The sequence below is a fragment of the Diuraphis noxia genome, unplaced genomic scaffold, assembly GCF_037042655.1.
Source record: "Diuraphis noxia isolate RWA-SAM2 unplaced genomic scaffold, SU_Dnox_SAM2 contig0003, whole genome shotgun sequence".
NCBI classification, from domain to species: Eukaryota; Metazoa; Arthropoda; class Insecta; order Hemiptera; family Aphididae; genus Diuraphis; species Diuraphis noxia.
In genome coordinates this window covers 35,402,068-35,426,857 of record NW_028301713.1, presented here as the reverse complement: position 1 = coordinate 35,426,857, position 24,790 = coordinate 35,402,068, and the positions used below count along the sequence as shown (strand labels likewise).

At 27.3% G+C, this 24,790-nt stretch overlaps 1 protein-coding gene and 1 pseudogene across 1 annotated transcript; both read left to right on the top strand.

Moving 5' to 3' along the window:
* The first annotated feature begins 1,157 nt into the window (after positions 1-1,157).
* On the top strand, positions 1,158-8,973 carry LOC149057275 (zinc finger MYM-type protein 1-like; annotated as a pseudogene).
* A 2,127-nt stretch (positions 8,974-11,100) lies between these two features.
* LOC107165073 (uncharacterized) lies at positions 11,101-23,345 on the top strand. The gene is made up of 8 exons (XM_089224172.1): positions 11,101-11,486; positions 12,090-12,193; positions 12,717-12,799; positions 14,917-15,052; positions 15,118-15,136; positions 15,386-16,532; positions 22,249-22,713; positions 22,808-23,345. Exons 2-7 carry the CDS (start codon positions 12,176-12,178, stop codon positions 22,697-22,699), a joined length of 1,854 nt encoding a protein of 617 aa, XP_089080298.1. The 5' UTR covers positions 11,101-11,486; positions 12,090-12,175; the 3' UTR covers positions 22,700-22,713; positions 22,808-23,345.
* The last annotated feature ends 1,445 nt before the right edge of the window (positions 23,346-24,790 follow it).

Here is a 24,790-nt window from a genome sequence, read left to right as displayed (position 1 = left end):
GAATTTTAATATTTTGTTTAAAATATATTAAAATTGTAAATGTTGTTAATAATTTTAAACTATTTTATAATAAATTATATACTACGATAAAACCATAAAATTTTATATTACGAAGAGTATAAAAATAAATTGTCCATGAAACAGGTAGAGATATTGTCATTAGAACATATTATATCATTCATCGGCTTATGCTTATCGTAAAAATCTTGATTGATGATTATACGTTTTGACCGTTATAGTGTTAGTATATGATAGGAATTTAATATTATATTATTGTACAGTTCATCGCGGAATCCCATACCACCACTTTATATGATACTACGGTACATTATGTTTGTAGTGTTTGTAAACTTTGTACTATTACTTTTAAGACGTGAGTTGTGTTAATTAATAATAATAATATTTTAAAAATTATTGTTTTACAATTAATTATTAAAAATATTGTAAGTATAATTATTTAAATATAATTATAATTTATAGGTAGTTTATTTTAGTCATAATATTTACGTATTTATTGCAATAACCGTTTTTGAAATTACCTACATTTATTTCATATTATAATTTATATATACATTGCGCGTACAAAATTATAAATATTTATTATAGGTATTATATTTTAGACTAAAAATGTTGAGCAGTACTAGTGGGGCAGCTAAAAAACGAAAACAAAAAGAAATTGCGGAATCAAACGCTAAACTTCCTAAAATTACAAATTTTTTAGTTGCACAAAATATAAATAACTCGTGTAAAAATTCTGAAAATACTACAAATGAAACTACAATTACTTGTGTGAAAGAAGTAGAAATAGATATACCCTTAACATCTGATTCTCAATCGTATATTTTAGAAAATACTGATTTGTGTAATTTTAAAGATACAATATTAACTGATGATTTGAAAAAAAAAATAATATTTTCTCAATCATGTAGACCTATGGGTCCTTTTCCTCGAGATCCACTACAAAATAACAGAAAATTTTCTAAAAATTATTATCAAAGACAAACCAAACATGGCTGTATTGAACTTTTTGGCTTTGTTACTCGTTAAAATTAGACGCTGTTTATTGTGAACCTTGTTGGCTTTTTTCGAACACAAAACAAGATCAGTGGCGTAATCAAGGTATTCGTGATTGGCAACATTTGACACAAAAAATTACAATGCATGAAAATTCAAACTCACATTTAACATCTTGCTTTGTATACGAGCAATGGAAACAAAATAAAACTATCGATAAAAATACAGAAGCACAACATAGATATGAATCAAACTTTTGGGCCCAAGTTTTAGAAAGACTTTTTAATATAACTCTTGCTTTATCTAAAAATTCATTAGCATTTCGAGGACATCGTGAGTCTTTAATTGAAACATACAATGGAAATTTTTTGACACAAGTAAAATTAGTTGCAAAATACGATGATATACTAAAACAGATAATAAACATGCCTAAAGGAAGTATAAAATATTTGAGTTCACAAATACAAAATGAAATTATACACTGTTTGGCAACTAAACTTAAAACAACACTTATTTCAAAAATCAAAATGGCACCATTCTATTCTATTATTATTGACACAACTCAAGACATTTCGAAAAAAGATCAACTTAGTGAAGTTTATAGATATATTAAAATTAATAAAAATATGAACCAATATCCATAGAAATCGAAGAGGTATTTCTTGGATTTTCAGAAGTGACTGATCACACAGCTGCTGGTCTGTCATCAAAAATTTTGCAATTAATAAAAAATAATAATATGGATTTATCTCATTGTCGTGGACAAGGATATGATGGGGCCAGCGTTATGAGTGGTAAACATGGTGGTGTCCAAACACTTATCAGACAAAAGCAACCAAATGCGCTATATGTGCATTGCGCAGCACATAATCTTAACTTGGCTATTAATGACATCGTTAAATGTTCAACTGAAGTTGAATTATTTTTTTCGAATCTAGAAGATATTTATTCATTTTTTGGAAATAGTATAAACAGATGGGACTTACTATCAACATTTACAGGAGAATCTACAATTACACTTAAAAGATTAAATCCTACGCGTTGGGCTGGTAGATACATGTCACTATTAGCTGTTAAACTTAGATATCTGGACATAATGAAAGCATTAACCAAAATAAATTTAACTAGCAATAAAAAAGAAGAACGTGATGAAGCAAATCGTATAAGAAAAAGTATGAGTACGTTTGAATTTATTTTTATTTGTGTAATCTTAAATGAAATATTATCACAACTTCACTTGACATCAAAATTATTACAATCAAAAAATATCGATCTTTTAAAAGCAGCAAATGCATTACAAAATTCTAAACAAAAATTGGAAAAATTTAGAAATAATTACGAAAAAGCCAAAACTGATGCTGTAAATATAGCTAATAAATGGAATGTAAAAGCTGAATTTTCTAATAAAAGAAGAAAAATATCAAAAAAACATTTTGACGAATTAGTTGAAGATTTTAGATTTCAAAATAACGAACATTATTTTAAAATTAATGTATATAACAACGTTTTTGATATGGTTTGCAATCAACTTCATAATCGGTTCGAAGGACTGAATGAAATATGTAATTTGTTTAACTTTTTGAGTCCTAATATATTAATACATCTCCCCGTTAATGAAATAATGGATTATTCAAATAAACTTCAAAATAAATTTAATACAGATTTAACCACAGAGTTTCCATTACAATTATTTATGTTAGTTTCAATGGATATTGTAAAAGAAGAACTAGCAAAATTAAATTCAATAAAAGAATTTATTGAGTTTTTAATGAATCAACCATTAATATATTCAAGTGTTCCAGATGTAGTTACAAGTTTACTATTATTTTTAACGATACCCGTAACCTCGGCAAATGCAGAGAGGTCATTTTCGAAAATGAAAATAATAAAAAATTATTTGAGATCCACACAACAACAAGAACGCTTCAGTGAATTAGCAATTTTAGCCATTGAAGCTAAAGAAGCTGAACAAATGGATATACAGGAACTTATAAGACAATTTGCTGATTTAAAGGCAAGAAAAAAACCATTTACGTCATAAATATATTTAAAATTTTGACAACGTAATTTATAAATTATTTCATGTTAATACATATTATTATGTCATTTATTTCATGTATAAGTATAGTTTAATTATAATTATGGTTTATTTTATGAATTATATATATTATAATACATAATATAATTATACATTTTTTATATACATATACGTGTAATTGTCTAATTTTATTCATATAACGATTTTAAGGGGCCATAAAATAATATTGCACATAGGCTAGAATTTTATAGTTACGCCACTGTTGCTTGTTCGAAAATTATATGTACGAATGAATATGTGTGAATGAAAAGTATTCGAATTTTATATGTTCGAATGTTATCTGTTAAAATATCGGTCAATCGGAAGAAAAATATATTTATTATTTATAATTCAATATACAATTAAATATGATATTATATTATTTAAAAAATTCAAAAATATTTTAAAAAGATAAATTATAAGCTATTCTTTTTAAAAATAAAAAACACTAAATAAATAAAACACTCTTCATTCGAGCACTCGGCTAGTTTCCCGGGAAACAGACTTTGATTTCAAACACGTCGGATTCACGCCGCGTCAGCTACTACCAACCACCAGTCCCACCTACCGTGGGTAGGTCGAGCCAGCGCACCCGCGGACTACGGTTTAAAAAGTAATAAATGTATAATGGAGCATTTGATTAAGGGCGCCTTTCAAAAAAATGTCCGGGGCGTCAAAATACCTTAGGCCGGCCCTGATATGCCTATGGTGCGGTATGGAAACAAACGCGCGCGGGGCGGTGGTATGAACACTGTACCTAAACGCTGCCGTTATAGTCAGCAGAGCAGCACATGCCAGCCGTAAATTTATAATTTTTTGACCGAAAACATACTATCGTACTTCAAATTTTCCTCAGCTTTGGGTAGTCGTAGAAACATAGTTTTTTCACCAATATAAACGTGAGAAGTTTTCCTAGATTTTGTCGTTCCAGATTTTTGATATCTTTTTTGTGAATTATATATGTTTTTTTTTTTTATATTTAAATTTTTTTTTAAATTTCAAATGTACATATCTATATGAAGCACTTGGACCCGATCATGAAAATACTGTCAAAATCATAAAGTTTCTTAAAATAATCAAATTGTATAACCTTATCTGACATTTGTATTTGTATTTGTATCTATTTTTTTCTTTGTATTATTGTATTATTGTATTGTTATTTTTTTTTCTCTTCATCTTTCTCTCACTTCCAATGCTATATTTTAACGTTATACCTTTATAAATAATCTACTTTGTACTTAATATTCATAATGTTATATAGCACCTAATTTAATGTTTACATTGTACAATATGCCAATAACCTTCGTTGTTGCAACTTAAATAGAAAAAAAAAAAAAAAAATTCGGTATATAATACAAAAATTACCGTATTTTAATAACATCACACGAATGTACGACTATTGTACCTTCTAGTACATCCTTCTTGACTTACTGAGGTTCTACATTAAAATATATTATTTATAAATTATAAGGTTTTTTAATATTAAATTAAACGGTATAAATAGGTATCCGAGCACTTAACAGGTTAAAATAGCCTCCAACACTACATAACCATAGTTTGTATTGCGGGATATAATATGTTGGGCGTCGCCATTTTTCCCCAAAATCGACCTTTTCGTTTACCACCAGTACAATAATATATATTTCCTTTTTCCGCTACCACAAATTTCAGTTTCTATATTTTGGTAACCCCTTACCATGTAAACAAGTGGAATTATTAATAATTGGTAATAATTTTTAAAATTAAAATAATTAGGTAGATAGGAATTCAATTTTTAATTAAATATATGATTTTACAAAATTACATTCAAGTGATACTTAATAATAAAATTATCATCGTAAAGCCAATTTCTTGTATTTTACGGTACCAAGACTGAAATCGGTATCCTGAGACCTGAAGTACTTATTACTTTGCGTCCACATTTCAGAAACTGCATTAATTATAGCCACATTATTTCAAAGTTCAAAGTTATGTTGGTGGGAGAAAAATTTAACCCCAAGTCCTTGTTTTTGTTTATTGCACGAAAAACATAAATATACGTTTGTTTACATTTATTTGGTAATAAGCAAAAAACTTATGAAATACAGTAATCATTAAAATATCCATGAATCGAAAAAAATTGTAAAAAAAACCAAGCACCATAATCGAAAGTTCCGTCCATATAAATATTATCAACTGTTGATAAAAATCTAAGATTTGTTTCACATAAAATATTATCATATTTTATTTTTCATCATTGACGAATAAAAAATGTTCATTTTGTTTGCTTTTCACGTCAATCGAATTGAGTACGTTGTGAGTCAGTGACGTATTTATGGGATAGATCTCCTCCCTTGCTTTTTTTTTTTAGTTTAGGTTTAAGCTGCAATACTATTACTATTTATCCTTATCCTTATCCTTATATATATAAAAGAACAGGTCTTTTTTATGTACCAATTTTGTGACGACGCTATTTAACTTTTTTCCAATTTTTTTCTCAGAGTTGTCCAAATACCTTCCTGAGTGCCACCACGTCACCCGATTTTCAAAATTTTGATTTAAAAGGGTTGAAATCGGCAAAAATAAATTTGTATGTGTAATTTGTATATCTATATTCGTATAATAATAACAATTGCAGTCGGCCGATAACGGGAAATACGGTACGACAAGGCGGTCCGAGGGTTTCCTTCTACCTGTAATCTTACCTTTTTTTGTGTGTGTTATGAATTGTTCCGAGGCTATATTATAATATTTAATGAGTTGTATTGAAAACACCGACTAAAAATAATAATACATTTCTTATCGAAATGCGATAAACGTGGTACGCCTTACGAATTACGATCCACCAAACGCCGAACGCGCGCCGATCGTTGGTTCATCAGTGTACTGTGACTGTGATTATAGTGAACTGTGTGCGTTTGTGTGGTGTTTCCCTAAATTATTTAACTACAATTTAAGAGTATTGTGATTTACATTATGAGTAAAGACCATTGTACTGCCTTAGCAATACATAATTCTTATTTAAACGACAATGTTATTAATGCATTTATAGAATCGTAAAATTACAAACATCATTTATTCCACAAAACGTTTTATTTTATATCAAACACCACTTATGTATTCAGCACTATTACTACATACTACATATTCACTTATGTTTGCTAGAGTTGGATGACCTGACCATTTGTACGTTTATGCACCACAAAATAAAACCATAAATGTGGTATACCAAGAGGTTTTTACTTAAGACATATTAGAATTGAGCAACTACGTATCATTTGTAAATATTCATAAAAAAAAGTTATGTATAATCATAGAATCATTGTTATTTTTTTTTGTTTTTAAAATTCAGCAGCTACTACTATTTAGCACTTGATAGAACTAATAGAACTCAGGAACTAATCCCGTGGTTATAACTTATAATATTATTACCATCACATTTCCATAATGATTACATTTATTAAAAATTCAAAAACAGTTTCATATTTATTTGATTATTTATAATATTATATATCGAGTTTACGTCTGGATATATTAAACTGCAATGGCATATAAACATATTTTAAAATATCATAATAATTGTTGTGAAATTATGATATTAACAGGAAATTTGATCTGTTTCCTCAAACATTATTGTTGGGGTGCTTAAGCCCCCCCCCCCTAATTGTTTTGGGTGATTTGCGACAATGGTATTGACACATGCTGATAGAAAGCTTGTAAATTCATTTTTTAAGCAAATTTATATAAATACTGTAATTATTCAAATACATTTTGAGTTTTGAGTACACTATATAATATTACCTCATTTAGATGCTTACTAATTTGTGGGTACCAGATGATTTTTACAAATTCCCATTACTCGAAAAAAAATAAGAAACGTGACCAATGGTTTCAACATAAGTGGCTAAAAAAGTTTAATTTGCTGGCATATTCTAATGTAAAAAATGGTACTTTTTTAAAATACTATGTCCTGTTTGCCAGAAATGGTGAGATTGGAAGTCAACCTTTAGGGAATATTGTTACTGTCGCATTCACATAACTTTTTAATTTTTTGTTTTAATTTTAATTGCAAATATTCCAGGTATATATGTACTAGATTCTGAGCAATTTTTTTAAATAATGGATAAAAAAGAACCTTCTATAATCGAACGTTTAAATAAAATTAGGCAATTTAAAGTGGTAGTTTTATGCCATAGTAGTTATATCACTTTAAACTATATAAATTTATTTATTTAATGTTATTTTAGAGCACTACAAATAGAAGAAAATTGAAAAAGAATTAAACCAATTACTAAATGCATTAGGTATATTATGTGGTAAAGAAGAATTGGCTCTAAGGGGTAGTAAAGATTTTGGTCCAATCAATGTTGATGGTTAGCAAACATTTTAAGCAAAGTAACTTATTAACTAGCTCTAATGGTATTTTGAATTTTTAGATGATATAAGACAAGGTCATTGTCGTACCTTATTGAAGTATAGAACCAAAGGAGACGACTTTCTATGTACTGTTCTGGAAGTTTCAGGTAAACGTAATAAGTACATTGTACACTAGTCCAGTCATTCAAAACGAAATAGTAGAGGTGTGCAATACAATATTACTACGAAAAATAGTATATAAAGTCAAAAAATCAAAATGTTTCTCGGTTCTCGCCGATGAATAACAACGGATATATCCATCACAAAAGAGCTTCTTATTAAGGTATATTTAATTTAGTTTATTTAATTATTATTTTAATTGAATTTTTGAAATTTGATTTCAGTTATTTTCATTTGGTCTTCCTTCCATTGTGTAAGCAACTACAAAAAGTACAACTTGATCTTGGAAGAACTGTATACATAGTAAAAAATTTGATGGCCACTTTAAAGTCTATTCGAGAAAATAATAAAGTAGAATTTAGTATAGTCTACAATAACATTAAGGTTTTTATAAATTATCGATAAACACTTAAACAATTCAATGTCAATAAATTATTCAAAACTGTAATTAAAGTATCATATTTTTTAGAAAATAGCAGATGGTGTTGGTATTGAATTACCAAAAAAAAAAAGAACAATTACAAAACAAACTCAAAAAGCTAATCCAATTATTCAAGATATGACTCAATTGAACAATACTATCGGATTACAGTGTTCTTACCATATGTTGATTATTTTATTTTCCAACTTACTGAACGATTTATAAACCATAAAAATATTTTTGAAGGTATTTATATTTTTGGTTTTATACTTATTACCTACTGTAACTCTACAAATGTAACAAAACATTGAAATGTTAAATATTGAAATAATTTAAATTAAGATTAATTCAGCTGTATTATTTTAAACTGTGTGCTTATTTAATTTATATAATATTTACTGTTTTAAGGTTTGATTGTATTTTTAAAACAGAAGCACTTCCAATTAAATAAAAAGATAGAGAAGAATTAACCAAACTTATAGACTTTTACTCACCTGTAATAGACCCTTGTCCCTTGCTCCAGTTTGCCTGAATTAAATATGTGAAGAACTAAGTTATAGTTATAGAACACATTGTTCTCAGGTCAGGCCTACAGGGATGAAGAGTTATATCTTATATCCAAATATAAATATGCTATTAAAAATCTTCTGTACCCTTCCAGTGTCAACAGCCACTCCTAAGCGTTAATTTTCTTGTTTAAAAAGAATAAAGTTTTACCTCAGGAATAGTATGAAAGACTGAAAGAGGTAAATATTTTGTAATTATATCTTTCAATTTTCAATAAAAATGTCTATACTAACTGTTTAAAAATGTATGTGTTTTGTGATTATAGACTAAACTTAATGGTTTGGCTATGCTTTCTTGTCACAGAAAGGTAGAATTTACAACAGATGAAGTAATTGATGAATTGTGCTTAAAAAACAGAAACCTAGAATTTATTCTATAAATTAATAAAACAGAGTAAAATTAAAATCAATATTATTTGTTTTATTGTTAGCCTTACATGGAGTAACTAACAAAAGGTTGCATCAACACTAAAAAAATTTTAATATCCCCCTCCTCAAGAAAATCCTATATACTTATAATATATATAATATATTAATATATTATAAAATTAATGGTATCAGCTATATAGTAGGATTTTGAGGCATAATTTTGCGTCGATTTTAATAAATATTTTTCTGATTCTATTTATATCGTTATTATATCTGATGAATTACTATTTTTTCCGATTTCAGTTAGAATTATTTATTTTTTTGGTCTGGTACTTACATTTTTAATAGCTTTTATTTTACATGATATATTTAGCACCTGCTTTTTCAATGCTTGGCTGGAATACTCACCATGGTTGTGATGTGACGTATTTATAACGTTAATAACTGTATTATTTTCATCTGTATAAACTTTTGCTGTACAGTTTTTAGTAGTACAATACCAACAAATAAGTCCTTTAATACATGAGCCGATTAGAAATTTAAAATTATTTTAAATCAACTGCTTTTAACACGATTACTCTCAGTTATATTTTCCATTGTGCGGAGTGTACTCTTTTTTTCTCGAACTTCAACACAAACTATAATGTAATAAGTATCGTAAACTCTATATATGTATAAAAGATCAAACCAGAAACGCTTTATTGCCAGTTGTCGCATAAATTGTGAACGTAATCTTTCCTCTTTTTCTATTAATTGAGAAAAAAAAAGATTGTGAAAATATTATCTGTAATAAACTATACGTAGGTATATTATAAAATATTTTAATTCCATCAATTAGGAGTTACCAAAATATAGAAACTGAAATTTGTGATGGCGGAAAAAGGAAATATACAATATATATTAGCGTTAAACGGAAAGGTCGATTTTAGCGGAAAAGTAGATCACCCAATATGGTTTTTACCACGCTTGGAGTTTGTACCTGGCGCGCAACGTGGCCACATGCGGCCACGACGCATAGGTCATGACCAATTGGTAAGACAGATGACTAGGCCCCAGTCTGGTGGAAACAATTATCACTTTCAAATTCGGTATAATATTATTATATTATTTAGAGTTTAGACATAGTTTTATGTCGATAGGCGGCGTCGCGGAAGTAATGTTAACACAATTATTCCCGCGGTTCCGTCGGTTCAAAACATGAGAAAAAAAAGTTTCATGTTAGTTAATAAATTTTTCTAATAAATCAACGAATAAAAATATGGTAATTGGCAAATACTAAACACAATTTCTACTGCAAAACGTATACGAAATTTCGAGCAAATACATATGACATATCTAATATAAGCTGATTATAGTATCCCGACTCGTAGGCACGACGGGAGAAACCGCCTAAGGCTGGGGCTATACACGGCGATTTCCGTTGTCGTCGAAAACCTATATGTTTAAATCGGAGAGGCTATACAATTTCGCCGCGATATTCGTCGTCGACCGACGATTTTTTTTGAAACCGCCCAAAATTCATAAAACCGCAAACCCGTCTATTTCCATAACTTTTTGTTATAACTTTATGTTAGTGGCTATACAGGTATTTTGGTTCAACGAATTTCGCGGCGATTATTACCATAGTACGGTATTTTAATACAATATTATTGTAGATGATATCGCAAATATCGTAAACATCATAAACATAATATATCTAAACAAATTATTTCACTAGGTACGAAAAAAGTATATATATAAAGTAAACGAAAACGACTGAAAAATGAACAGGTATTGTACGTGCTCACACATGCAATGTGAATGTTCTTGACTTCTTGAACTAAGCCCACCAGATGGGTGTATAATTTGTGTAATAGAATTATATTAATAACATCGGAACTGAATCATGGCAAAATAATTATGGTAGAAATATTTTGAAAATCGCGGCGAAAATATTGAACGAATCAGTCATGCGAATTCGCTGTGTAGAGCCTCGCAGATCGATATTCGCTGCAAAACTCGTCGGGCGGATTTCGCGGCGAATATCGCCATGTATAGCCCCAGCCTAACCAATTCGACAGCGCTCCTGGTGTTGATCTGTCTTCTAAAAGACGCGCGCACAATTATTACACGATCGATAGTCGACATTAATTCTACGGAAAACAATCGCGGACCACGGTTAATATTGTTTATGATTATGAGTCTTTGCCGCATTGATTAGTGATTACCGACTACCGTCGTACGGTATCGTTATGAGCATGATATATCATGGTTATGAGTTTATGACCTATGTTATTTTATTTACCTGTGAAGTTCCCATGTAAAATTTAAAGTAACATAATTGTCTTTATCTTTGTTACTTCACTAAACTTTTTTACTTTATACCGGACTGAAATGCTGGAGTTTGAAACAATAATTCGTTCTAAGTTTCTGCACCTACAACTTGAATAGGTTAGGAACATTCTGTGTTGAATGCTTTAAGTTAGGACGCCATCAGCTGTGGATCGCCATCATCTCGTCGTTGTTGTATAGTGAGTATAACTGTGTATGTATAGTGTGAACTATAGAACATTGCTAAATACTCTGGTATTAACTCGACTTGAAAGAAATAACGTAAGATCTGTTAGATTTGTTATTTATGTTTAATTATGATGTAAGTCTGTCTAAGTTTTGTGGTGGACAATACCAACTAACAGACAATGTGACGTAGCACAGAACCCAATTGAGAACATACCAGTATCCAGTCATACTAGAGTGTCTCAAGAGATGTTAGAGTGTGACATTTGGCTATTATATTTTATATTTTTATGTTTTTACCGTGACTGGGTACAACTATTACTATACTTCCAAATAGATACATCTTTAATAAGCATGAGTGTCTAAGTTGCAACCATAATCCTTTTTATTTCATTTGATTCCTATTTAGAAATGAACGGCCAACCTATATAGCACCCAATTCTATTCTGATGACATTGTTTGCTGTACAAGTGACCATCATCATATTATATTATATTGTTTGATTTTCCACTTTTCCAGACAGTACTAAGGATCAAAAATTAAATAGTTAAAAACTCCATAATACAATATACAAATACAAATGCTGTTTTAAACTAATGTACTTATTACAATATGTATTTTATTTTTGCAGTTGATTATCAATAGTCAGGATATAAGTTTATGTTGATCATAAATTGTCTTTATATGAAAAATCACGCGTGCAAAATACTTTAAACTATGGATCACTTATCTTTTGTAAGTAATATATTTGTAATTAATTATATATATATTATTTATTATAAGGCATTTTAATACATACAAATTATTTAGGTTTTCAGTCACTAATCACTAGTGTGATTCTTTTACCCTTTCTTTTATTTTAGAATATTCCAGAATTTTACAATTAATCATATATTAAATAGGAGATTGGGGGACTACAATTCTTGTGGTATATTTGTTATTGCAAATATTTGCAGTACCCATGTTTACAATAAAAGGACATTGCATCCTCATTCGTTGTCTTAACATTACTAGTGCTAGTGCATAACAAATATTAATAAAACTAAATGTTAGCTCCTGAACATTAATTTACTATAAAACTTCTTTTCAAGACAAAAAATTGTGTTTGGTCTTTTAAGTAAGACAGTGCCACTTTTGTAAAGCATCATCATTATTTTGTTTTAAAATTGTTGATACCTAAACCTGTAAAATTAATTTTATTGATTGAAAATATTAATTAAAATTGGTGCATTAAATGTATTAATTATAATACTTACAGGATGTATTTTGTTCAAAACTTGTCAACTGTGAAGCCCAAATATCAGTTATTACAGAGATCTTGGCAGAAAATGACGCTATAAAGTGAATAATTTATAGTTACTAATATAAGGATTTAGATTTTTTCTTTTTTAAATTTTTATTCTTGTACAAATGAAAAGTATTTTGCATGAATATTTAAATTAGGGCTTATTTATTTTAAGTTGTGGCAAACTCCAAAGTATAAATTATTGATTTATGTTTATTTTTATGTGGATCTACCATGTTATTTGTAATAAGTAAATGTTAACTTCAATGTTTTGGTTGATTAATTCAATTTTACTATATTAAGCAGTTGTGCATATTAAAGGATTTTTAGGGCATGAAGTTTTTAGCTTAAGTAATCGGTTGTCAACTACTTCAAACAGTATCAGTAATCAATATGTTATCCTTGGAGAGTATGGGTGCTTAGCGTCAATACTGTTCCATTAGATAGTCTGCGTCTAGACCAGTGGTCTTCAACTTTTTTGGACTCACAACCCACTTTTTTAGGCCTACATTTTTTGAGATCCATGTAAGCTTTGTAAAAAAGTTAAAATTACTTAATGTTTTGCAGTAGTATTTTAAAAATAAGACTTATCACGACCCAATTTTAAAGCTTACGTGACCCAAAAATGGTTCATGACCCACTAGTTAAAGACAACTGGTGTAGACTATGATGCTGCAATGAAAACGTACCTCAAGTCCTAGCAGTTATACAATAAATAGGTACTTATAATAATTATAAGCTACTTTCAATTACAGCATAGAATATTATTTTTTGCTAATTAGAACATTCTAATAATATATTTTGGTGACTAATGCTATTTGATAAACAAATAAAATATTTAACTTAAAAAAACTTATTAATAAAAAAAATATTTGTTCTGCATTAGGTATCTAATTCAGCTACATATTTTATTTTATATTATTTGTATGTCAAATAATTTATAATTATCAAATAAAAGATTTAATGATATACTTTTTTTGCCGTAACTTATTGCTATTGTTTGAATTCTGTATGCATATATGTTACATATTTTCATAATTTTTACTATATGTTTTATATATGCTAGTATTATGATACTTTTTGCTGTTTAAATATCTGTGCTCTACTTATCATCCCATCCCATTGAAAATTCCTGGACACACCACTGTCCTATGGTACTATGAAGCAACAGTTTTTGTTTTTCAAATTTTCAATGTAGCCACAATCATTTTTAATTGCTATGATTTATTATTACTTTTTAATTTAATATTACAAAACAAATTTTATATGTCTGCTTACTCAACTTATTACCAATATAATTAAAAACTATTTTTTTTAGATTCTGAGCGGAGCGATGAATGTATTGATTTTACCATGATGTATTTTTTTTTTTTTTTGTGTCTGTCATCACGTTATGGGGCAGTAAAAATGCTTCGATTTTTGACTTCAGTACCTCATTCGATCAGAAAGTGAATCTAGTTAGTACTCTGTGGGGTCAAAAGTGAAAAATTCTTAATACTTTTCTAAATAATCAAAAAAAAAAAACTAAAAATTAAGGGAAAAACGGGAAATTTTACGCACACTCATTTTTTGACAAAATCGATTTTGGTTTTTGATGTAATTTTAAAACAAATGACCATAGATACATGAAATTACCTAACCGAATGTTTATTTAAGTATATTCTATCCACCATGCAATTTTCAAAAATGTTCGACTTAAGTTGAACTATTTATAGGCATTTGAAATTTTTGATCATTATTAGTTTTTTAAAATTAATATTGATAAAAATGTATTTGTTAGGCAGAAAAGCTTGAAAATTTAATACAAGGCTCTTGACATATTGTTACAATAGCAGTTGAAAAATAAAAGAAATTCATGGTCACAATTCTTTTTTATAAGTATTCAAAGTTTGAATTTTGACAACATATTATGTAAAAATCACGAAAATTCGCAAATTATTTTAAACTAGAAATTATTAAAAAATTTTCTTTTTAAATCTAAGATTTGAAAATTTTTAATAATCCATAATATATCCTAGACAGATAAACCGTCTTCGCTCAGAATCGTTTTTCGTATACAATGATATAATATCATTGGATTCAAATTTAATTCTATCCATTACAATAACCCACTTGTAACCTACTGTACAGCAGAGCGACATCCACGACTTACCCGCCTTTTTTTTTTTTACAGATATAAAATCATCACTCGCGAATTTGATAAATTAAAGATTTTTAAAGTTAAGCATTTAGCTAGAGCAACCCTTGGAGTCGTCAGCTCAATTCAATTATCTGGAGATGCTCTATCTCTACTTTATGATGCTGTAGAAGTATAAACGAATAACATTCAAAATTTTTTAGATTATATTTTTCTAATTATATTTTTTTTTTTTAGATTTATAGTAAAAGCATAGGTAAGTTATTATATCAATTGCTGAGAAATTGTTTTGTCTACAATTATATTATATCATTGAATTCAAATTTAATACTATCCATTACAGTAACCTACTATACTGCAAAGCAACATCCACTTTTTTCATATAATTATACTCCATATGAATTTAATTATTGTTATAACAATTTATTTATTGAAATAACATAATATGTTTAATTTTCTAAATTTTGTATTTATATATGTGTATGTATTTTTTTTTTTTTTTTAGATAATCTTCTACAAATTGCATTATCAGAATACCAAAAAAAAAATTACGCCACTACTCTACGTTTATGTTTAGAAGTACTTCATAATAAACCTACTAACAAACTTGCTATATACCTTATTTCCAATTCACTTTTTAAAACTGAAGAATATGAAAAATGCATTAAATGTTTGGAAACAGCAATATCGTTTAATTTCAGAGCTTTTGAAATTTTAAATAATTTAGCGTTTCTTTGTTGGAAAACATCCAGAAATGATGAAGCAAAACAATATTTATTTGAAACTTGTGAATTAAAACCTTTTTGTGCTGACACTTGGACAAATTATGCTGATCTATTATTTTATACAAATGACTTATATTCAGCTGAGCTGGTTTATGAACGGGTTTTAAGTCTAAACCCCAAATTATATAAAGTACGTAATGCATTTGGAAAATTGCTATTAAAATTAAACAAAATAAAATATGCTAAAAAGCAATTTAAGATTGCCCTCGAAAGTGCAACAGAATGTCCAGAAACTTTAAGTTATTTAGGAGATCTTAATTATATGAACTGTAAATTTGAAAAAGCTATTTCTAACTATGAAAAAGCTTTAGAAATTAATTCTGATCTAAAGGATACTCATATTAGTTTGGGAATGGCTTATCTAAAAGTTAAAGAGTTACCAAAAGCAGTTGATGAATTTCTAAAAGCACTAGATTTAGAATCAGAAAATGTGTTTGTTTTAAGAAATTTAGCAGTTACATACTGTTATCAAGAAAATATGATAATGTCTGTGGAAGTATTCAAAAAGTGCTTAAAACTTCAACCTGAAAACTTTGATTTTAATTTAGATTTGGCTTTGATATATTTGCACAACCTTAAAAATTATCAAGAAGCTATAATATATTTTAAAAAATGTATCCAGCTAAATCCAGAAAGGAAAGACCTTTACAAGAATCTCTTTACTGCATACTGGAAGTCTAATGATCATCTAAATGCGTCTGTTACTTGTATGTCATTGGGTGAATTATATTTAGAAAATGATGATCAAGAAAATGCAAGAAACGCATTTACTTGCGCAATTCTTTGGAATCCTGAGAATGCATATGGTCATTGGAAAGTGGGCTTGACTATGTATAATCTAGGCCATTTTGAATTGGCTTTAATCAGGTAAAAATTAATTAATATAGTAATCATTAAATGTTTGTCATTTTATATAAGTAGATAGGTACTAGTCATCTATTAATTTCTTGATAATCTGAAAACAATTTAATTTTCCCATATGAGTTTCACTACAAACAATAATTATTAATAATACATTATTAAAAAAAATCGTTCATATTAATTAATTTTCTGTATTCTAATTATTTGTAATACATAAACACTTTGAAACTTCTATATATCAAAGTCTTTTAGGAAACAAAAAAAAAACAGGTATTGTAGAGAAAATTGTTTAATAGAATTTCCACATGATTCAATGAAGGTCATGGTTCTCAAAAATAATTTGTTGTACTAAAATTTCACTGTGCATCTTATATGTTAACTTTTATTCTCACTTATCGTACACACCATATTTATTTGTAGTAAATTGTTGCCTTTATAAGCTTGATATTTTCTTATTTATTATTGACAAATAACAAGTACCTACCCTTTTAATTATTCTTTAGATTTGTGTAATTCAGTACTTTCAGTTTCTCTTTATTTTGTGGAATACCTCATATGCCTATTGTCTATTATTTTGTAAGATTCTTAAACTCTCTATCAGTTTAACATATTCCCTTTAACTTTCCAATATTCAAATCAAATTGATGGCTGATTTATGAGATAATGACTAAGGCTCAAAAGTGCATGCATTAAAAACTATCAAAATGTAAATATCAAAATTATATGAAAAGTGTTGTATAAACCTTATAAATACAACTAAATACAATAATTTAAGAACTACAATTAAACCATGTGATCAAACTCTCTAAGCTTAGAACAACATTGTTCTAATGTGGTAGCCAACATGGCAACATTATATATTTAGACGCGGAAAAATATAAAATAATTCATTAAATCTTTTCATGAATACTTAAAATTACTGATGGCTTCCATAAGTAAACATAATAGTCCACTGTTTGGTAGTGTATTCGAAAATTCAATAATTTAAATTTAATTTAACCTGAGATATTATCGGGATATAAACAATATTATATTAAAGTATCGCCCACTTTAAAACAGGTTTATGTTTTTCCTAGTGACATTTTTATTTTTTGATTTTCATAAAGCCGTATTTTAAAATATAATCAAATTCTGACATTTTCATGAAATATAATTTTTTTTAAACAACATAATTATGCAGTAAAATACAATTTCATTTTCAAATAGGTATATATATAACAAAAAACTCAAAATATGCAAATTAAAATTTCATTTTTAAACTTTGTGATTCAAATTTGTAGCTGGTCCAACAATTTTTTTATGTACCTCAGTACAAGCCCTAATGATGATGGTATGTTATTTTAAAGAGAGGTATTTTAGGTATAACTAGTAACTTGCCAAATTTTGCTAATAATATACTTTTTTCCAATTAGGCTAAAGATGTGTTGGTAAACTAGTTACCATAAGAGAAATATTATGTAATTTATAGCAGGGCTTGAAACCAAAAAAAAATTTTCCGATTTCGATTTCGGTTTCGGATAACGGTATATATTTTTTCCGATTTCGATTTCGGTTTTGGATAACGGTATATATTTTTTCCGATTTTGATTTCGGTTTTGAATAACGGTATTTATTTTTTCCGATTTCGTTTTTGTTTTCGAATACCGGTATTTATTTTTTCCGATTTCGTTTTCGGTTTTGGATAACGGTATTTATTTTTTCCGATTTCGTTTTTGTTTTCGAATACCGGTATTTATTTTTTTCCGATTTCGTTTTTGTTTTCGAATACCGGTATTTTTTTTTTCGATTTTGGGTTCATTTTCGTTTCCCGTGGTCCCCACTGGTTGAAAATATTAAACTATTTCACCTTGCGGTAATGCGGTTAGCAGGGGAGCAACACACACCCAAAGAGACTTCTTCATTTAATGAGGTGGCCACTAAAACTTCAACACTAAATTATATTAATAGTTAATACTATAATTCTATAGTGGACAGTCAGAAAAATCTTACTCTAATGGGCGTCCATTGGACTTTACTATGTGTCCATTTGGACACAAATAACATCCTTAAATAATGGCGACACAAAGCGTGCAGTCCTAAATTTGAAGTGTGCACATGAATCTGAGATGTATACTAACTACTAGTAAAATATAAGTTACATCTTACATAACAACACAGCAATTTGAAAAGTAAAATAAAATATTTTACTAGTAACTACTGAAAAATTGGGCGAGACCGTTTTCGACCAAAAACGTACCCTTCCCTTTTCGGCCGATTCACTTTTCGACCAAATTTAAAAAACATCGATTCCCTTTTCGACCAAAACAAAAAGTTTTGTAATATGATATGTAAAATAAAGAAAATAATATACAATATAATAATATACTTTAGAGTTTAGTTTATACACTACAATACGTACAACGATCAGTCTATCAGGTACATACTACATAATATACTGATATAACTATATATTATGGTAGTAACCATCACAGTCGACGATCACCGATCAAATGATTAATGACAACAATTATATATATATAGGTTTTAATAATTTTCAATATGTACCTATAACATAAAATATAATACCTATATTAAACTTTTTGTATTGTATAATTTTGTTGTTGTATTTTTTTTTAAATATTATACGCATTATGACATATTAACATAACATAGAAATAATGCTAATATACAGGTATTCTATTTTACAAAAATTATATTATTATTATATTTTACATATCATATTACAAAACTTTTTGTTTTGGTCGAAAAGGGAATCGATGTTTTTTAAATTTGGTCGAAAAGTGAATCGGCCGAAAAGGGAAGGGTACGATTTTAGTCGAAAAGGGAATTGGCGTTTTTTTAAATTTGGTCGAAAAGTGAATCGGCCGAAAAGGAAAGGGTACAATTTTGGTCGAAAGGGGAATAGACTTTTTTTAAATTTGGTCGAAAAGTGAATCGGCCGAAAAGGGAAGGGTACGTTTTTGGTCGAAAACGGCTATGCCCGAAAAATTATACAGGGAATATAATGTATATTATTCTCATTACAATGGTCGAATAACAATAATACGTTTTTGTAAAATTATTATTATGTCATGGCGTATTGGCGTCATTATATTCCACCGGGCACCGGCGGTAAAGAAAACAATAAACCCGCAACCGCCACCGCTGCAGTGTGTGGTGTCATGGGGACCTTAACAACTTGGAGTTTGAACCAGACCAAATATAGTAATATACTAATAATATTACCATTGATTTTATAATAGATTTATTATTGTAAGAAGTACAAGTTGTAAGAATAACAACTGTGCTCAGTAATATTGGGCAGTATGTTATACAAATGTGTACAAGTTATATTGATATAGAATTTATGATAAAACTTACAGACTAAAATATTCGTGAAAAATTACAAATCAATTTATTTTTAATTCCGAGATAATATTATTAAAAATTTATAAATTATACACCTGTCACCATAAAATATGATCTAACCTATTTTACATCCTGTTTATTTATAAAATAAATTACCAAAGTACTTACATCAAAGTTATACCTAAACAGTTATAGTTATATATACAATTTAATTAGGCATACGTTACAACATTTTACATTTACATACTATTATGTCATATAAGTTATTAGTTATTACCACGAATTAAGATATATATCTTAATTCGTGGTTATTACTTATTCCTTATAATGAATAGAATATAATACTGTTTATAGAGTATTATATATAAATATTATTATAGTCTAGACTTTAGAGTGAATTTGCAATCTAATTACCCGCATCTCACGACTCCTATATTTATACTTTATTTCCTTCGGACGACCCAACACTCCTCAGTTGACCGTAATTATAACAGCATAGCTATTTAAGTTTAAATGTGATATGTTCATTTTAAATTGTTTTCCGTTTTGGATAACGGTATTTATTTTTTCCGTTTTCGTTTTTGGATTCAAATATCGGTATTTATTTTTTCCGATTTCGTTTTTTGCTTTCAAATATCGGTATTTATTTTTTCCGATTTCGTTTTTGCTCTCGAATATCGGTATTTTTTTTTTCAATTTCGTTTTCGGTTTTGAATATCGGTATTTAGTTATTAGGATTTCGATTTCGGTTTTGAATACCGTTATTGATTTTTTTTGTTTTTGATTTCGGTTTTGATATCGATTTCGTTTTTTAACGGTTTTAAACGGTATTCAAAAACGGTATCAAATACCGGTTTCAAGCCCTGATTTATAGTATTATGTGTTTATGTATGTATGTTTACATTTAACTTAATAAATTTATAATATTCACATTTACCATCTATAACTGCACGCCATATCAAAATATGCTCAGTTATGAAATACAGGGTGTCCCACAGAGATCTGACATTCTGACAAATGAAATAACTTTTGTTCTAATCAATATTTAAAAAAAAATTCTTTTTAATATAATTCATAGACACTTGTACTACATTTTTAGAATACATTTTTTATTTATTATTTTTTAATACTGAAAATAAAAAACTTAAAAATTGATAAAAAAATGTTTTCGAAATATTCAATATAGTCAATTTATAAATCTGATTTTTAGAAAAATGTATATGGTAAAAACACTTATTTAAGTCAAATGGCTGATTTTTTACAATTTTTTTAAAAATCAATATTTTCATTAAGTAACTTACGATCTAGTTTATGTTTAAAACCTTGTAATTTCAAATAATAATAAAGTTTTTTAAAAATATTTTATAAGAAAATTTTTAAATAAGTGCATGTTAAAATTTAATTATTTTTTTATTGTATTTATTTTAATAATATGTGATGTATAAACTATAAATTACTATAATTTACCTAACGAAAATATTGTTATTTAAAAAAATTGTAAAAAATCAGCCTTTTGACTTAAATAAGTGTTTTTACCATATAAATTTTTCTAAAAATCAGATTTATAAATTGACTATATTGAATATTTCGAAAACATTTTTTATCAACTTTTAAGTTTTTTTTATTTTCAGTATTAAAAAATAAAAAATAAAAAATGTAGCGCAAGTGTCTATGGATTATATTTAAAAGAAATTTTTAAAAAATATAGATTAGAACAAAAGTTATTTCATTTGTCAGAATGTCAGATCTCTTTGGGACACCCTGTATAGATTGAAATTATTCTCTTATCTCCAAAGTATGCATAAAAAGTTATTTATATTAAAACCATCTTCTCTATTTTAGTCACTCCTCATTAATAATTATATTTTATCTGTTAACTTTTATCCTCAACTTGTCTTATCCCATCAAACATTTTACTTGCTATTGATATTAAGAATTGATAAGATTAGCATGCTTTCTTAAGAAATTTACAAGTCTTCCTGTAACCCCCGTAACATATAAGTTGAGAATATAATATTAACAGTAGTGTACACATGTATTATGGATTTGGGGGGATACATAAAAAAATTATACATAAACATAATATATTTAAAAAAAATTATGAAAAATTATTTTAAACTTATTAATTTTATTTTATATTTAATTACATATTATAGTGACAAAATTGCCAGAGGGGGGAGGGTTAATCACCCCATTTAGATTAGACATATAAGATATAATAGTATTAAATTAAATATTGTACTAATGTTATTTTCTTACCTTCTTATTTACTATGATGTACTCTTAGTACTTGCTATTTGAGTTAATTAATAGAATATTATCCTTGTTAAATTCATCATAACCAATAATTATATCAAAATTCATTTTTCAACAGATATAAAAAAGCTATTGAATTGAAACCTAATTTGGTGAACGTATATTGTGATATTGCCATAATATATGAAGAAAAAGGTCTTTCTGAAAGGGCCATGGAATATTATAAAATGGCAATTCAATTAGAACCAGATCATCTGAATACTTTGTACAATTTAACATATTTGAAACAGAAATTAGATCAGATCGATGACGAAATTGTCGACATCTATCAAAGAATATTACAAATTGATGAATCGGAGGCTTTTGATTTACATAAAAATTTAGCAGATATTTTTAAGACAAAAGGAAATTTTACTGATGCTCTCATGCATTATGAAAAAGCTTTGGAATATGACAATACATGTGTAAAAATTTATATGCATATGGGAAATATATATTCAGACTTAAACAAAAGTGAAGATGCAATATGTTGTTTTAATAAGGCAATTGAACATGATCACAGTGCTTAGAAGCTTATATTTAAGTAGGTTCTATTGAAAAAGATCATGATAATTTTTAAATGACCCATTATTATTGATTTTAATATTAATTATAGTTTTTTTATTTTTTTATTTCAGGTTGAATATCTCTGACCACCATAACGATTTGTCATTGGTAGCTGAAATTTATCGATGCTGCTAAAGTTATAAATTATGATGGAATCCATATTATATTGGTTGACATGAGTGCTTGTACAAATGGTGTCTAAACTGAAATATTTGCTTTAAAACTGACTCAAATTCAAGTTTCATGGCTTGGTTACTTAATACCAGTTCTGTAAAATTCATGGATTACTTCATTACAAATGCATCTTATAAAATATTAGAATAAATAGTTGTTATTTAAAAATGCATAGTCAAATGTTTGATCTATCCGTTTATTTGAGTATTTATATTTGTATATATATTAAAAACACAGAATTTAAGATGTTAGTTTTTTTTTTAAATATATTAAAAGTTTATTTTAAAACATCAATTGTATTTATTTATTTAATTTGTGGCTTTAATGCATAATGTGTATAGTTTTACTATTTTTAAACCATAATAAGAGTAAACATATATTAAATATGGTTTATGTATTGAAATATTCATAATAAATAACCAATAAGTAATTTAACTTTGTATTGTTATTACCATACCATTCTTCTAAATCTTTTTAGATTCTGAACAAAGTGATGAATGTATTGATTTTACAATGATGTGTGTGTTTTTTTTTTGTGTCTATGTACAGCATAACTAGTCGATATAATGCTTCGATTTCAAACTTTGGGGGTGGTTTCCGATGTAAAATTGAAAATCCTTGGTGCATTATAGAGGCCAAAACTAAACATTTTCCAACAGTTTTCAAAAAAATCGATATTTTTATATGGTTTTAATTCAAAAACTAATCACTGTAAATACTTGAAATTTTCACCAAATTTTAATGTTAGTGATTATCGACTATTATTATAGACATTTTCGACTTTTTTTTTAGTTATTTATAGACCACTGAAATTTGAGATTTTTTTTTGAAGTGTCGGTAAAAAAACGTTGGACGACCAAAAGAACTTGAAAATTTAATACACGGTTCCTTATGAGTTGCTGTTATTGTAGCTAAAAAAAATTAAATATCGTAAGTCACAATTTTTTTATAAGCGTTTACAGTTCAAAATTTTACGAAATCTGTCGAAAACGCGAAAATTTGCAAGTAATTTTGAAGTTGAAAAATCATAATATTTTTTTCGTTTATAACTAAGGATTAAAAATACAATACTAAGTTTTCCTTCAAGTAGCTATAGAGAAAACTCGTAGCATCATTATAGGAAAAATTTTAAGTGCGTTTGAATTTTAAATTTTTACGAAATAGCGTAACGATAACGATTTATACTCAAACGATTTTAAACATTTGTTATTATTCAAAAAGTATAAGTCATAGATACTTGAAAAATTTTACCAGTTATTTAGATTGGCATTTTCTTTACATGATTTAATTTTCAAAATATTTTGACTTTTTTGAGGTATTTATAGACAACTGAAATTTTCAATTTTTCTGAAAATTATTTTTTGAAGTGTCGATAAAATTTTTATGGCCCTATCAAAATACTTGAAAATTTAATGCGAAGTTCCTCATAAGTTATTCTTATAATGATTAAAAAATTATAAAAATACATTGGCACGAATTTTTTTTATTAGGATTTGTAGTTCAAATATTGACTTAATACGTAAAAATTACGGCAATTTTCAAATTATCTTAGATCGAAATTCATAAAAGTTTTTCTTTTTAATTCTAAGATTTGAGAATTTAAGACAAGGCTCATAATATATTTTTACAATAGCAGTTGAAAAATAAAATAAATGTATAGCCACAATTTTTTTTTTACATATATTCAAATTTTAATTTTGACAACATACCTAAAAATCACAAAAATTCGTAAATTATTTTATCCTAGAAATTCATAAAAACTTTTCCTTTTATACCTAAGATTTGAAAATTTTATACAAGGCTCCTAAAATATTTTTACAATAGCATTTGAAAAAATAAAATAAATATATAGTCACACATTTATAAAAATTACGGCAATG